General features: G+C 45.2%; 1 protein-coding gene across 1 annotated transcript in view; it reads right to left on the reverse strand.

The window, feature by feature from the left end:
• The window catches only part of FLT3 (fms related tyrosine kinase 3), a 26,080-nt gene extending 25,206 nt beyond the window's left edge, over nucleotides 1–874 (reverse strand). Inside the window, 1 exon segment of the mRNA XM_026049814.1 lies at nucleotides 684–874. Coding sequence (XP_025905599.1) covers nucleotides 684–874 — 191 coding nt within the window.
• Between the last annotated feature and the right edge of the window lie 12,878 nt (nucleotides 875–13,752).

Raw genomic sequence — 13,752 nt, forward strand, 5'->3', positions numbered from 1 at the left:
AAAGAAAGAAAGAAAGAAAGAAAGAAAGAAAGAAAGAAAGAAAGAAAGAAAGAAAGAAAGAAAGAAAGAAAGAAAGAAAGAAAGAAAGAAAGAAAAGGGGTCTATGGAGGGCAATTGCCCTCCAGGAGGGTGGATACAGTGGATCTTTAGTGGAAGGATACAGTGAATCTCTGAGCTTGAATCACTCTTGGATCAGGAAATGAGTGACAAGAGAGGAGATGGGAAAGTCACTGGTTTTTAGAAATGGTTTAATTAGACTCTGTGGAGTGACTCAAAAGCGCAGGAGCAGGAAGGCAGAGGCTGTGAGCTTGCGGGAGCGCCGCAGCCACTTGCCAGCCGTGCGGGCTCATAGGGACAGCCCTGCTTGGCGCTTGCTGTCCTGCTGCTCGGCTCTCCAGCTGTCCCAGGCTCTCCGCTATTCCCCGTTCGGACACTCGGCGCCCTTTCTTCCCGGGGCTCCAGCTGCACAACTTGCTCCTCGGGAGCCGGTGCGGGAGCGGAGCCGGGAGAGAGGCCGGGGGCGGGACCGGGAGCGGAGCCGGGGCTGAGAGTGGAGCCGGGGCCGAGAGCGGAGCCGGGAGCAGTACCAGGAGCCGGTGCCTGGAGCAGAGTCGAGAGTGGGACCAGGATCGGAGCCGGGAGAGGTGCCGGGAGCCGGCCCGGGAACGAAGCGGAGCAGCTACCGCGAGAGGGAGCTGGCGCCCCGCTCCTGGTACCGGTCCCGACCCCCATCCCGACCCTGCTCCCGCTCCCGGCACCGCTCCCCRACCCATCCCAATGCTGCTTCTGCTCCCGGCTCCGCTCCCGGCCCCCATCCAGATCTTGCTCCCGGCTCCGCTCCCGGCACCGTTCCCGGCACCGCTCCCCGACCCATCCCGATGCTGCTCCCGCTCCCGGCACCGCTCTGGGATCCCCTCTCGACCCTGCTCCCGGTTCTGCTCCTGAGCTAAMAACCCTTTCAACCAGCCTGGGCTCCTGCGGAGTGCTACGGAGCACCATTCCTTGCATCATCAATATTATTATTTTATTCCTAAAAAAGACACATCATGAAAAAAAAATCCATGTAAATTCCCTGTCAAATTAATCGAATCACTTATGAAAAATAGCTGKTTTTTTTTACCCCCAATGGTCTTTTTCACCTAGTGGCCTCTTCCTAAAACATTTTCTGATTTTCTAGTGAAAGGTGAAAACCTTAAAATATTGACCCTTTCTRTGAAGATCCCATAGCCTGCTTTACATAGTTCAAGTAGGATTCTGACTCAACTCTATAATTTTGAATAAAATGAAGAAATGGTACTTTTTCTGCTCAAGAACAAATCATCCATACGCAGTAAAGATTCCTCCTTAGCAGAAGATCTTCAAGGATGCTGTGCTCCCATTTACACTGCATTCAAAACATTTCTTTTGAAGAGGTTTTAAACCAGAAATCATTGTCATAGTGAATAATTGTTTCTAATTTATTGAATGCAAATGCCCCCCCCCAAAAGAAGGAACATCCATTGACGGTTTGCCCAATTTATGTAAACTTCTGTAGTAAAAATTTACTGGTCCTGCCTAGGAACTTTGCTTCTCCCATCCCTCAAAATTTCATTCAGACATAAATCTGAATCTAGGAGATCTTCTTTCAACATAGGTGAAGGGAAGGGATTTGTCCAATCTACCTCAGGAATGTTGCTGCCAAGACTACTTCAGTCAACTGCAACACACTTTGCTACATGCAATAGGAAGATATTATCCACAAATTAATTTTCTACAGTTTTAAATTCTTTCTTCATTATTTCCTCAACATTCTGTTCTCAGGTCCCAGCTGAAAACAGCTAAGAGGAAGACCATTTTATTCTCCCACATTCCTTTTTTACCTAATGACTTCTCTTCCAAGCCACTATTCTCAAGAAATTGTCCTCTACCTTGTTATGTCCTAACACATTTTTGCTACCCATTTTCAGCAGATCAGTCCAACTGCTTTAGTTCCTTTAGACATCCGTGATAAACACTGACTGCTCTCATCACCATGTTGCTCCTTAATCTAYAGATTTGGTTTGAAGTCTTATCTTTGAATTTTCCATTTCTGCCAGTAATTCAGCTGGCCGAAGCAAAGAAGATATTTAGCCCCATTTTATCTCCCAGCCCTGCCTTTTCTGGCTCTGGTTTGTGTGAGAAAGGACTGCAGGGTTGTGTTGAAGCCCTTATTTGCCTGTAACTCTCCACTGGCTTTCCCCGAAAGCCCAATGCAAAGACATTGTCAACAGCGGGGCTGGTATTTTGCCTGTTATGCAAAACCCCTCCTYGCTTTGCATGGGTTTGCAGCGCAGCAGCCCCTTGCAGCCCAGCTCCCTGCAGCAAAGAGGGAGCGGCGCCGCTGAAGTTCAGGAGGTGGTTTGGGAAGCGGTTTGGGAAGTGGCTGCCGAGGCAGCGAACCTCAGCCTCGCGCTCTGGGGAAGAGTCCACCCTRTGCCTGGTTCTTCTTCTGCTGCTCAGCCACATCCCCCTTTATGGCAAAGGAGCGTCTCCCGCGTGAGCCGGACTGTTCCTCCCAGTGCTGTTCCCGAATGCTGGCCCGTTTCTCCCAGTGGTGTTCTCAAACGCTAGGCTGTTCCTCCTGGTGACATTCCCAAATGCCAGGCCATTCCTCCTGGTGATGTTCCTGAATGCTGGACTGTTCCTCCTGGTGACATTCCCAAACGCTGGGCCGTTCCTCCTGGTGACATTCCCAAACACTGGGCTGTTCCTCCCGGTGACGTTCCCAAACACTGGGCTGTTCCTCCCGGTGACGTTCCTGAATGCATCGAGGCTGCGCAGCCACGCAGAGTCTCCTGCCAAGGAGAAAGGGGCAGCAGACTGCCTGCCATCCTCTTGACTGTCCCTGGGAGGATTTCCACATGGGAATTGTTATTTGTGTGCGCATATTTGTGAAAAGCAGGTAGATAGCTCTCAACAAAGCACACCAGCAGACCCATCTCATAAAACACCACAAGTTTGCGTTGTTTAACTCCTTTTTTAACTGCTCTGTGTTTAAGCACTGCAGTTTTAYCCCCTGCCATACTCTAGCATTGCCACTAGTGGAATTACCATTTTATTTGTGTAAGTCAGAGCTACTTTTGTTCAGTAGTTTCAGGCAAAGATTCCTGGTAACCCGTCAACAAAGTGAGAAGGATCTGCCCAGAAGAGGAATGAAAACAGAAGACTGCAGATAACAGAACACTGCAGACAGCAGATTACGTTGTTCATCATCATAGTATGGTAAAACTTCCCTTTTAAAATAAAACAACAGATCCTGCAACCGGGTATGTAAAACTGCCCTTCATTTCCTTGGGGAGATGGCRAGGGGAAGGGGTCTTTAGGAAGCCTGAGGGTCTTTAGGAAGGGGAAAGGACAGAAAGAGGAGGAGATAAAAAGAGGAGATAATTCTTTTACTACAAAATATGAAAAGACAAAAAGCAATCAAGACCCTAAATACTAGAGGGTGTTATTTGTACCACTGAGGTTAGAGTTAAAAAATCAGTGTATTTCCCAAGTGGTTGTAAACTCTCATAGACTCGCTGCTTAAAGAGTATCTGGTAACAACAAAGTGTCTGTCAAATCAGCCCTTGTATCTCAACCGCTAGAAATCTTATCTATACTATTAAGCCCACACTACAAAGGAGCGGATAAATAATGTCTTATTTTCCCAGCAATAATAGCATTAGCTATCTAGGTAAAACGCTGGCTTTTGTGTTCGCTTTTTCTGCCTGTTTACTCTAGTTCATTTTGTTTAGCAGTTTTTAAGGAAAGATCCTAGAAAAGCAAGAATTACAAAATAAGTTCCTTCTGTTGAATGGGAAATGGGTATACAACAAATATCTGGATGCATGTCTAGCTTTGTTAACCTCTTATGACACATAAGAATAGAAAAGAAAAAAAGAGTCTATCCTTCACACACATCAGCAATTTTAGGATATTGTCTGTAGTTTATGGGTTGCAGATTCCTTAAGCAAGCACTTTGCACCATATTTCTATTTAGAGCCTTACTGCATCTTTTAAGATGTATGCCTATTAACAGGGTTAGGGTTTCCCTGTATGGGAAACAGGATCTTCCTTGGGGCTGTTGGTTGGCCCTGGCCTGGATTTTCAGTCTTCATTTTAATTTTAAAAGGGTGTGATCTTTGTGACTGAAGACCTTGTCCATTTGCGGTGTTGATACGTAAAACTGAAATTGCTTTCTGCCTTCATCCACTCCTCCTCTTCCCCATTTTTGCTCTGTAGCCGTTTTACTCTCCTATTTCATTTCCACTTATGTCTGCTGTGTTTGGCAGCAAACATCTACATGAAAATCTTTGGAAAACCTAACTCATCCTAATGGGGAAAAATATCTCTTTAGCTGACAGTGCAGACTTGGAACATGTAGGTGAATTTACAGCAGTAAGCTTTAGGTCTTCTAAAACTGTATTCTGGGAACCCTGTGAATGAGAAGCAATGAGGGAGTCTGGATCCAGCTGGGATATTCCAGCTGGATTCAGATGGGATCACAAAGACGGGACGGGCTCTGGAAGCGGGTGCTGCAGACAGGAGAGACAGCTCTGGGGAACCTGCTGGGGTGCCAGGCAGGTGCTCTGGCTGCTCCGGGCATCTTCCAGCTTCCCCGGAGCTCGAAAGGGGAACAGCCTGAGCTGTTCTCTGCAGAAGATGGGAGAGAAGCACAGGGAGCTACCCCCTAAAAGAAAGAAAACACAAAGAGTCTGAAGTTACTTCCACTGGAAAATAATCCTCTTGAAAAATCCTTCCCATCAGAAATCTTCACTTCAAAAGCTATAGTTTTTCTTTTGATCCATGAAATACGTGACCATGGAGGACCATGAGAATACGTTCTGCTGGGCATGGCTGTTTCCCAGCGTGAGTGGATCCTGAACTAGCCTTATCCAGCACTGACAGCTGGCTTACACCAAGGTTTTTGCAAGCTTCGGGAAAGAGATTCTGGTCAGGATCAAACATGATTTGCCCTGGGGTGCTCATTGATTTCACCTTTCTGCCAGCGGCAGGGCTCGGTGCCTGAACACGCTCTGGAATGCTTGCTGGCTGCCTTGCTGGAGAGAAATCAGTTTATTTTTGTGAGATGGACAGATGCTGCATCCAGCTGCATCCCAGGTATTTATGGGATTCTCCTTAAAAAGTAGAAATGTGTTGGCCTGTCTTGTATTTGCTGGCTGGCTGCTGCAGGAATGTAASAGGCTTGTACTTTTGTTTATCTGCGTGTTCTGCAAGCAGTTTTTCAACATTATTGTCCTTTAGTTTTTGTGCAATTAGACACACTGTAATCTAATCCAGAGCTTGTTTGGGCCTGAGTTTGCAGTCTTGCTCAGATAAAATTCCCTCTCATTTATCAGCCACAGTGACATGTTTGTCAGCAACTCATAACTTGATTTCTCTCAGGTGCCCTAAAACTGCAGGTGATCCCATGAGCAGCTCTCAGTACGAGTGAATGCAACAAAAAATAAAGGGGGTAGGGGGCACTTGTTAAAGGAAAACACCTCCTAATGAGAAAGGTCACTGAAAATCTTTTCTTTTTCATCACAGAATTCTCCAATTTGTAAAACATGAAACTAGAACTACCCCAATTTCCAAAGCCTCATCCACCCTCCCATCCCTTCCCCTAATGCAAGGCTAGTTCCAGTCTAGATAATATTATTTTTAATGACAATCTCTTTCTTAGAACGATCAGAAAAAGTAAGAGGATGAGGAATGGGAATAATGCTTTTAATGTCTATATCTCTATATACATATTTATCATATTGCATATACTGGCTTCTAAAGATTCTTCTTGTTGGGAGTCAATTATTCCATTAGATGACACCAGCAAGAAGGTTTTCCTGTCTTGCAACTTTTGCTATTTTGGGCTTGTAATTTAAAGACAGAGCTGGTCTGTATGTGTATGTGTATGTGTATGTGTATGTGTATGTGTATGTGTATGTGTATGTGTATATATATATATATAGTGGACATTCTCTAGATGTTATTATRTTTTAGATTGCTAAGTATTGCAATTTCTGATGATCTTAATTCATCAAATGGATAAAGTCTGTCTACTTGCTTTCCCTTTTTCTGGGTCCTACTTCCAGTAGGATCCTTAAGTGGATCCTTAAACAAAACACTCCCTTTTTTAAAGAAAGTATATAAAATACATTAAACTCTAAATATTTTTACATTAAAACCACTCTTAAAGATATAGATATAGAGCTAGCAATCCTCAGCATTTCTGATGTTAACCATGATTTTGAACTTCCAAACACTATCCAGTTTGTATGTCCAAAAGCATCTGCTTTCCTCTCCAGTTATTTCAGATGACACTATAAGAAATACTCTCTCCCTCTGTATCTCTCCTTGACTAAATAATATTCGAACACAACGAATAGGAATCCTCCTTCAGAGTAATTCGGTGCTTCCACACTCTGTGCTCTCTCTTCAGGACCCTCTTATCCCACAGAAGATGAAGGAGCCCTTGGGCACTAACCACTCCAGTCACTGATTATTTTTGTTTACCTTGTTAATAAGCAGTCTACAGGACTAACAAAGCTCATTCAAGAAGAAAATACAGAAAGCCATCTTTGATGGGATTTCCTTGCTAGTAGTATCAGTYATGCAAAGCAGGAGATCACACACTCATTTCCATTTTTACTCCACCTTCTCTTCAAATAAACTTTTGAATAGACTCGTGTAGACTCTCAACCATGAAAGAATAATATCTAACAATTGCTCTTTGAACCAAACACTGTTGTYCCTGTGTATGGAGCTAGAACTGGACCACAGATTGTTAAATGGCTTTCTCAGGAACTGCTGTATCAGAGCTACAGCAGTCAGGAAAAAAAGCACCTCTCTCTTTGTCTTGGTCCTGAATCTTGAAAGAGCAAGATCATATTTGAGCAAGACACTTGTTTTAGAGGCAGAGAAATAGTTTCAGGCACATGAAAAAAATATAGTAATTTCATTTTCTCTTAACAGTTAAATTGCTGGGAGGCTTCTCAGTAGCAGAAATCAAGTTTTAAAATCTCCAATTCTTCAGTCCAATATAAATAAAACAGAGGCATTTTCTAAATACTAGTATCATGCCATCTCCTAATCACTGAATATCTCCACCACCACCAAATAAGACACAAATGCCTCAGAGTATTTCACTCTACAAGATACTTAATTCACAAATTACCAGAAAAACTGCATGCATATTTTTTCAAAGTAATTATATCAAGCTAGTACATTTTATAACAGGAGAAAAAATAGTCATTGCATTTTGCCTCAAATGTGGAATTCCTCAGGTGCTGTGAGAGGAAAAGCCAAGCTGGACCAGGCAAAGGAGAGGTCGAGATGGGAGACAGAAGAGCATGTCCAGAGGAGAGAGAAGGCAGGTGGGATGGTGAAGGAGGAGGAACCAAAGATTCAGAAGAAAAATAACAGATAAGAAGTCTAAGGAGAAAAGGAGGAAAAAAATGAGGGGCTGGAGTGAGAGAAGGGGAAGGGGAGATGAAAGGGCCGGGGCAGGGGGAAGGGGGCACCGTACCCTGCAGCTGTGAGCGGCTCCTGGCAGGGCAGGCCGGGGCCAGGGCGCTGTGTGGAGCCCGCGGGTTGTCCCCAGCGTCCCCAGCCCTGGGCGAGCGAAACCCCGCGGCGCGCGCGGTTCTCTTAAGGGTGAACGTCACCGCCCGCAGTGAAACCACTTCTTCAAAAGCGAGGAGGCGAGACCTACTCCAGACGGCAGTGGCAGGAGGCGCAGAGGGGCCTCTCTTGGGTTGGGGCACGTCTTCCTTCTCCRAGAGGGTCACCATGCAAGCCGGCCCAGCCAGCCCAGGGCTGGCAGCTTGCACTTTCTCTGCTGCTTTAGTCCTTGGATCACCCTCCTAAGAAACCTATTTTCTCGGGTAAGTTAGACTCAGCTGACTGTTTTGCAGTCTCACCTCGATTCTTATTTTTGAAGTAGTCTTAGCTTCTGCTTTTGCACACTCATAGTCCATGTAATTTGTGAAGAGGCCTGAAGAGGCCAGCTAAAAAAACCYTCTAGTGTGGGAATACCCTGCTGGCTCGGTCATTCTGAGCAGGGGTGATTTATAAGGCTGCACGAGAGCTCGGTGCTCTGGTGACCAACGCACACAGGAGCTCAGTGTCCCCACCAGCAGATGTGTTGTGTTCATAGGGGTTGTTGAGGAGCCAGTTGCCCCTGTTCAGAAATGCAAGACCTGGAGGGAGCACAAGGCTGCAGCAGCAGGAAYGGGGGACCAGCGCTGTCCACAGGAAGGTTCAAACTCAGCCACATCTGCCTTGAAGTCATTTCACAGATGACTTGTCTAGGGGATAAAAATGAAGGCCGACAGACTCGGCCTCGAGGGACATCCCATGCGCCCCCACTTTGAGTGTGGCACCAGCATCTGTCGTGAGGAAGCTGTTAGGGTCTGAGAGAACCTGAGATGTCTCAGCAGCTTTCCTCAGCTGTCATCTGGTGGCACCAACGCCCCTTTGCTTCACCTCAGTAGGACAGTCTTCACAAACACCACCATATATTCCTCTTTGTCATCCCTGCTGATTATCTGCAGGTAAAATCGCAATACGGTTCGAGGACTCTGTGCACTATGACTCATCCTATTGCTATATTTTTACTTGCTAAAGACTGAGATTCTGCTCTGCAATCACACTGGTACAGAATATAACAATCTCCATCTAAAAAGCTTGAATAAATAGCAAATAAAATCAACATCAGAAGCTGCTCCTAGAAACCTGCCTGAATATCTAGAACGGATCTTTTGGAACTGATCCTTTTTAAATGGCTTCTTTTGGATGAGAAAAGATAAAATAAAAGTGTAGATGGACCTAAACTAGAAGGATATGTCACGTCTAAAAGAAACTGTAGAAAATGTCCCAAAGATAGTTGCAGGAGAAAATGGCATTGAGGTCAGCATTGCCAGCTATGATGAGCACATGATCTCTCACAGGACTACCTTGGAAATGTACATTGAGGCCATAACACAGTATTCTGGTGCTGAAGACAAGGTTGTATCTGGTGCAGTTCAAAGGAAGGAACTGAAAGGATTTGAACACTAGTGAGTGATGCCTTTGGAAAAACATGAAAGGAAGTCCATAAGCCTTAAAGAAATCATTGCAAACAGGGAAACGCCATGCTGGAAATAGGCTTTTAGAGTTCCTGTTCTGTCTTTGTTTTCCTGTCTGGCAATTTCATTTTTCTTTAACCTTCACTGTGCAACCTTAACACTGCTGCACTGTGCTTTGCTTAAGCACCAGTCCCACCTCCTTCAGCATCACACCTAAAGACAGGTTCTGCCCTCAGAACCCAGGGTGCAGACAGTTTGTGCTCCTGCTCTGAAACTACCAGAAAAATACCCCAATAATTCATTGCTGTTGGCAGTGAGATGGCATAGCCATGACCTGTCAGAGCTGCTACATATACATTAAACTGTGGATGTCTGCACTCTGATTTTAAATTTGCAASCGAGCGTGCTGCTTTATATTTTCTGTTCCACCTGCAGCATTCACTGGAAGCTACTGCGATTTCGTTTGCCATATTTTGCCTTCTTGTGGTTCAGACAAGTCAAAACCAACATTAAGTTTCTTAACCATAAATATCAGAATCTGCTGCTGGTGATTCAGCTGGTCTGGGGTCAGAAGTATATGGGATATTCTTAGCTTAAAAGCCATTGTGAAAGATCTCTTTAACTCAGATAGTTCTTATTTGTTGGCTGTAGTTAAAATTAATATATGAAACCTGCCATATTAACTTCTTCCTAAAAATGTTGGACTAGGATGAAGCACTAAATTTATAGGACAGTAAAGTTTTCCTCAGAGTAAACATGACCTTTTAGCCTCCCCCTTGTGGCAGAGGCTTCTGTTATCAAATATTTTATCCTTGTTATATCACATAATGGCGGACTTTGCTGCAAGTTCGATAAAAGCAGCTCAGGGGGAGTAACCACAAGGCAGAAAACTCTCCAGCTCCAGCACATGACTGGAGTAGCAGCRCACTGACACGAGACTGATGATTTATCCATTGTGCTAATATGAACTCCAGGCTAAGGGTAGACCTCCCAACTCCAAACCATTAATAGCTTAGGTGCTAACAAGAGCACTGCAGGGTCAACTCCTGACTTGCTACTTGACTTGAATACAGAACTTCACTGGCATGAAGCTTTTTTTTATATATATATGTTAATGGGTATCTTGTTAGGGAAAAGATTACCAGAAACTGTTAGCAATGAGTTGCCTTGTTATGGACCTCTGGGCGTTACCACAGCACGTTGCTCCATTYAGTCCAGTATCCTGACTGCAATATTTGTCAGTCTCAAATATTTGAGAGGAAGGCAGAAAAAAAACAAAMCAAAACAAAGCAAAACAAAACAAAAACAAAAACAATCCACACTGTGGAAAAGTCTCCTCAAGAAAAGAAACCTCCCTTCAACTCCAGACAGCATTTGGTTTATAACCTGAACAATCAGGCTTTAGCACTTTTCCTTTAAAATATAAATGAACAAATGGTATATTCTTGTTTAATATTACTGTGGACTCCGAACATGCTTGTACTTTTGCAAACCTTGTTTTTTTTTCTCTAATGATATACTATAATGGTAATCTTCAAAAGTTTAAGTACAGACTATACGGAAACATTTTTAAAAAATGTATTTTCTTTGGTCTGTTTCTACAATATTAAGTAAGGCAGTTCTGTAAGTAAAGACAATATCTCTTATTAGGCCAACTAGTATTGTCGGGAAAAAAGCAGTGCTTGGGCATTACTTTCTCCAGCTCCTGATGGTTTAACAAAAGATTCTACCTACAAAATTTGTCCTTCCTATGTCTTAGAAAAATCACAGCCACTATAACTCTGTCACTGAAAAAGTATTGTTATTCATTTGTATTATCTGGTGCCAGCCTGCATTTCAGCCTGTTTCCACWTGATTTACTAAACATGCTAATTTTGGGTCGACACAAAGAGAAACTGTCACTCTCAACAGCAGACAGCTTTCTCAACACTGGTTCTAATGTTAGGGGAGAGCTGTTTGGCACTTGCAACCTGATCTGGCTGGAGAAAAGAGTTCCTGGCACGGATTTCCATTTTTCTCTTCCTCTCCCCTCCCTATTTTCAATCTCACAATGTTTTGGCTCTGCCTTTCTGTCAGAGCTCATATCTCTGCCACTTGGCTATGCACGTCTATGGGAGTATTTCCCCATTTCTAGGTCCAAAAGTACAGTATATTTATGACTTGAGTCCAAAATGGACAAGACTCAGGGGCATCTGCTCCTCATTCCTTCTCCCTGGGTTTCATGCAAAGGAAAGTTGGGTACATGCCCCAAGAGAGAAGCTGCACTGTTCTACATCAGCTGCCAATTGCATTAAACACGGGACTTAGTTTGTGGAAGGAAAAAAAAAAAAAAAAAAGAAACAGATAAAATGGATGAAATCACGAGTCTGCAGGAATCCCCAGTAAATCCCTGCGAACTGCATGAGGAAGCAGAGCAAATCTGTAAAGCCAAAAAGCCATCAAATGGCCCAGAGGACTCTGCATGCAGACTGATCAGTAGGCACATGCAACAGAAATAAAACTCTGGAGGTGGACACACAGCTATGGCTAGTGACAGGCGCCCATATATCCCCCACTTAGTACCTGCACATCAGCCTTCGGCTGAGCCCTTATATATAGTTTATGGAAACGAAGAGACAAGGAGAGGCAAGAGCTCGCCGGAGCCAGGCTCATGCCATCTTTACCCTTTCCTTACTATCAGCTCTGCTCCGCTGGCCAAGAAACAGAAAGAAGAGGCTACTTCAAAGCTGATATGATGTTCAGGGCTCAGGTTTGGCACGGGGCTGAGTTATTTGGGGAGAACCCAAAGCCCTCAGGGCACCGTGCTTGGGATGAGCAGCACTCCTGTGCAGGCCACTACCTCAGCTCTGCCCACATCCTGTCTGAATGTTTCCAACYTGAAACTACAACCGACAGGCAGAAAAATAAACGTGGGCTGTGTGCGCACAAGCCCATATGTGTCCTTGCTCTTAACCTCACGGTGTGTGCTTAATATTAGACATCTGCCCGGATCAGCAAAAGASCTGTGGGAAACGCAGATGAACAGGGTTGAAAGCACAGGTTAGGATACACTTTAGTGATGGGAGTGGCTACACAATTGGAAGTCTTTGCTTGGAAGAATTTATTTCATGCTCAACCAGTTCACCCAGAAAAGGCATTTCCCTACGTGTACCATGAAATCTTTTCTAAGATCACTTGATACCATTAAATCCACAGTGCTACTTAAAGCTTTGGGTAAAAGATCCACAGGGCTTGGGAAAGCTCTGTGTGAAAGCTGAGATGTCTCTTCTCCTGGCATTAACACCCGCTGGGCTCTGCACATGCACACACGCCGTGTGCGCCGTCTGATCCGCTGGTGGGAAGGGATTGATGCAGGGGGGACCTTATCCCGGGATAAGAGACTTCAGGAGGAGGTGGTAACGGGTTCCTCTCTCTTCCCACAGACCCAGCCTTGCCYGAGCACTGGATCTTCCACCTCCCATTGCCCTCTATGAAGCCAAACGCTGCCCTCCGCCAGCCAGGAGCASGACAGAAACCCGGGGGCTTTCCAGGCGCTCCCTGCTCCCACCGAAGCAGCTGATGGAAGCGTCGCCTTGGCCGTGGGAGCCGCAGCAGCGGCAGAGCGCGGCGGTGGCACCATCTTATCGCTGCAATGTGGCACAGGGCAAGGTCCTTAAGGACAGCGGTCTGAGGGTGCCGCAGCCACCGCTGATGGGAGTACAAAACAAGTGGGTTTTGGTTATCTCAGGCAGCCCAAGCTCTGCCCAAGACAGTTTTTCCCATTCATGGTGGCTCTCTTCCCAGTGGAAGTTGCTGTGCTTTATAGGTGGGCTCCTAAGGAGATTTTAATTGGGAAGCTCATATTTGATCACTCGTTTTTCTGAACTTGTAGGACAGAAGATGCGGGAGCTCTTTGCCATAGTTCCTTTAAGTACAGAAGTTAAAAATGTAAGGGGAATGATTTGGCAGGGATGACCCTCTGCCACATTGTGTCATGTTTTCTTGGGACACTAGCTAGAACTGGAAACTCAGAGCTTATAGTCCTGTTCTCCCCTAGTTTTCCATCCAATCTCCGTTGCAGCACAACTATATTCCTTTTTTATTCCCTTCAGCTGGTYGGTAAGCCTGCAGCAGCCCAGCTTCCCAGCGCAAACATGGTGGCCTGCGGATCTTAACTTCTCAAAATCTGTAAGGGCACGAGCTGATGAGGGAAGATTTCGATTCGTTTCAGCGTGACATTTAAAAGCCCACTCATTAATTTTTTAACATTTCTTTTTTTGCCCACGGACCGTCAAACCAYTTAGCAGGCAGTTTGCAGCTCTATTTTTTTTTAATTATTATTATTTCTGAAGGAAAAAAAAAAAAAAAGAGAAAAGCCAGCCCAGCTCCCCAGGCTCCGCGCCTTTCTCACTGAAGGAAAGCCAAGCACGCTTCAAAACACGGGGACAGCCGCGCCGCACGTGACTATGCGGTGGTAAATAAAATAAATAAATAAATAAATAAATAAATAGATAGATAGATAAATAAAAGTGATTATATGCACTTGAAAACTCAGGTCATAGAGCCGACAGCGGCGGTGCTGGGTGGGGGGCACCTCGGCGCCCCTCGCCCCGCTGCGCACGGCGGCTCTGCCCGCCGGGGCAGCGCCTGGGGAGGGCGCTTGCAGAGGGAAACGGCTCCTCGCTCTCCCGCGAGGGCCCACGCGGCC

Source organism: Nothoprocta perdicaria, unplaced genomic scaffold (genome assembly GCF_003342845.1).
Source record: "Nothoprocta perdicaria isolate Ctin4 unplaced genomic scaffold, notPer1 scaffold_62, whole genome shotgun sequence".
Lineage (NCBI taxonomy): Eukaryota > Metazoa > Chordata > Aves > Tinamiformes > Tinamidae > Nothoprocta > Nothoprocta perdicaria.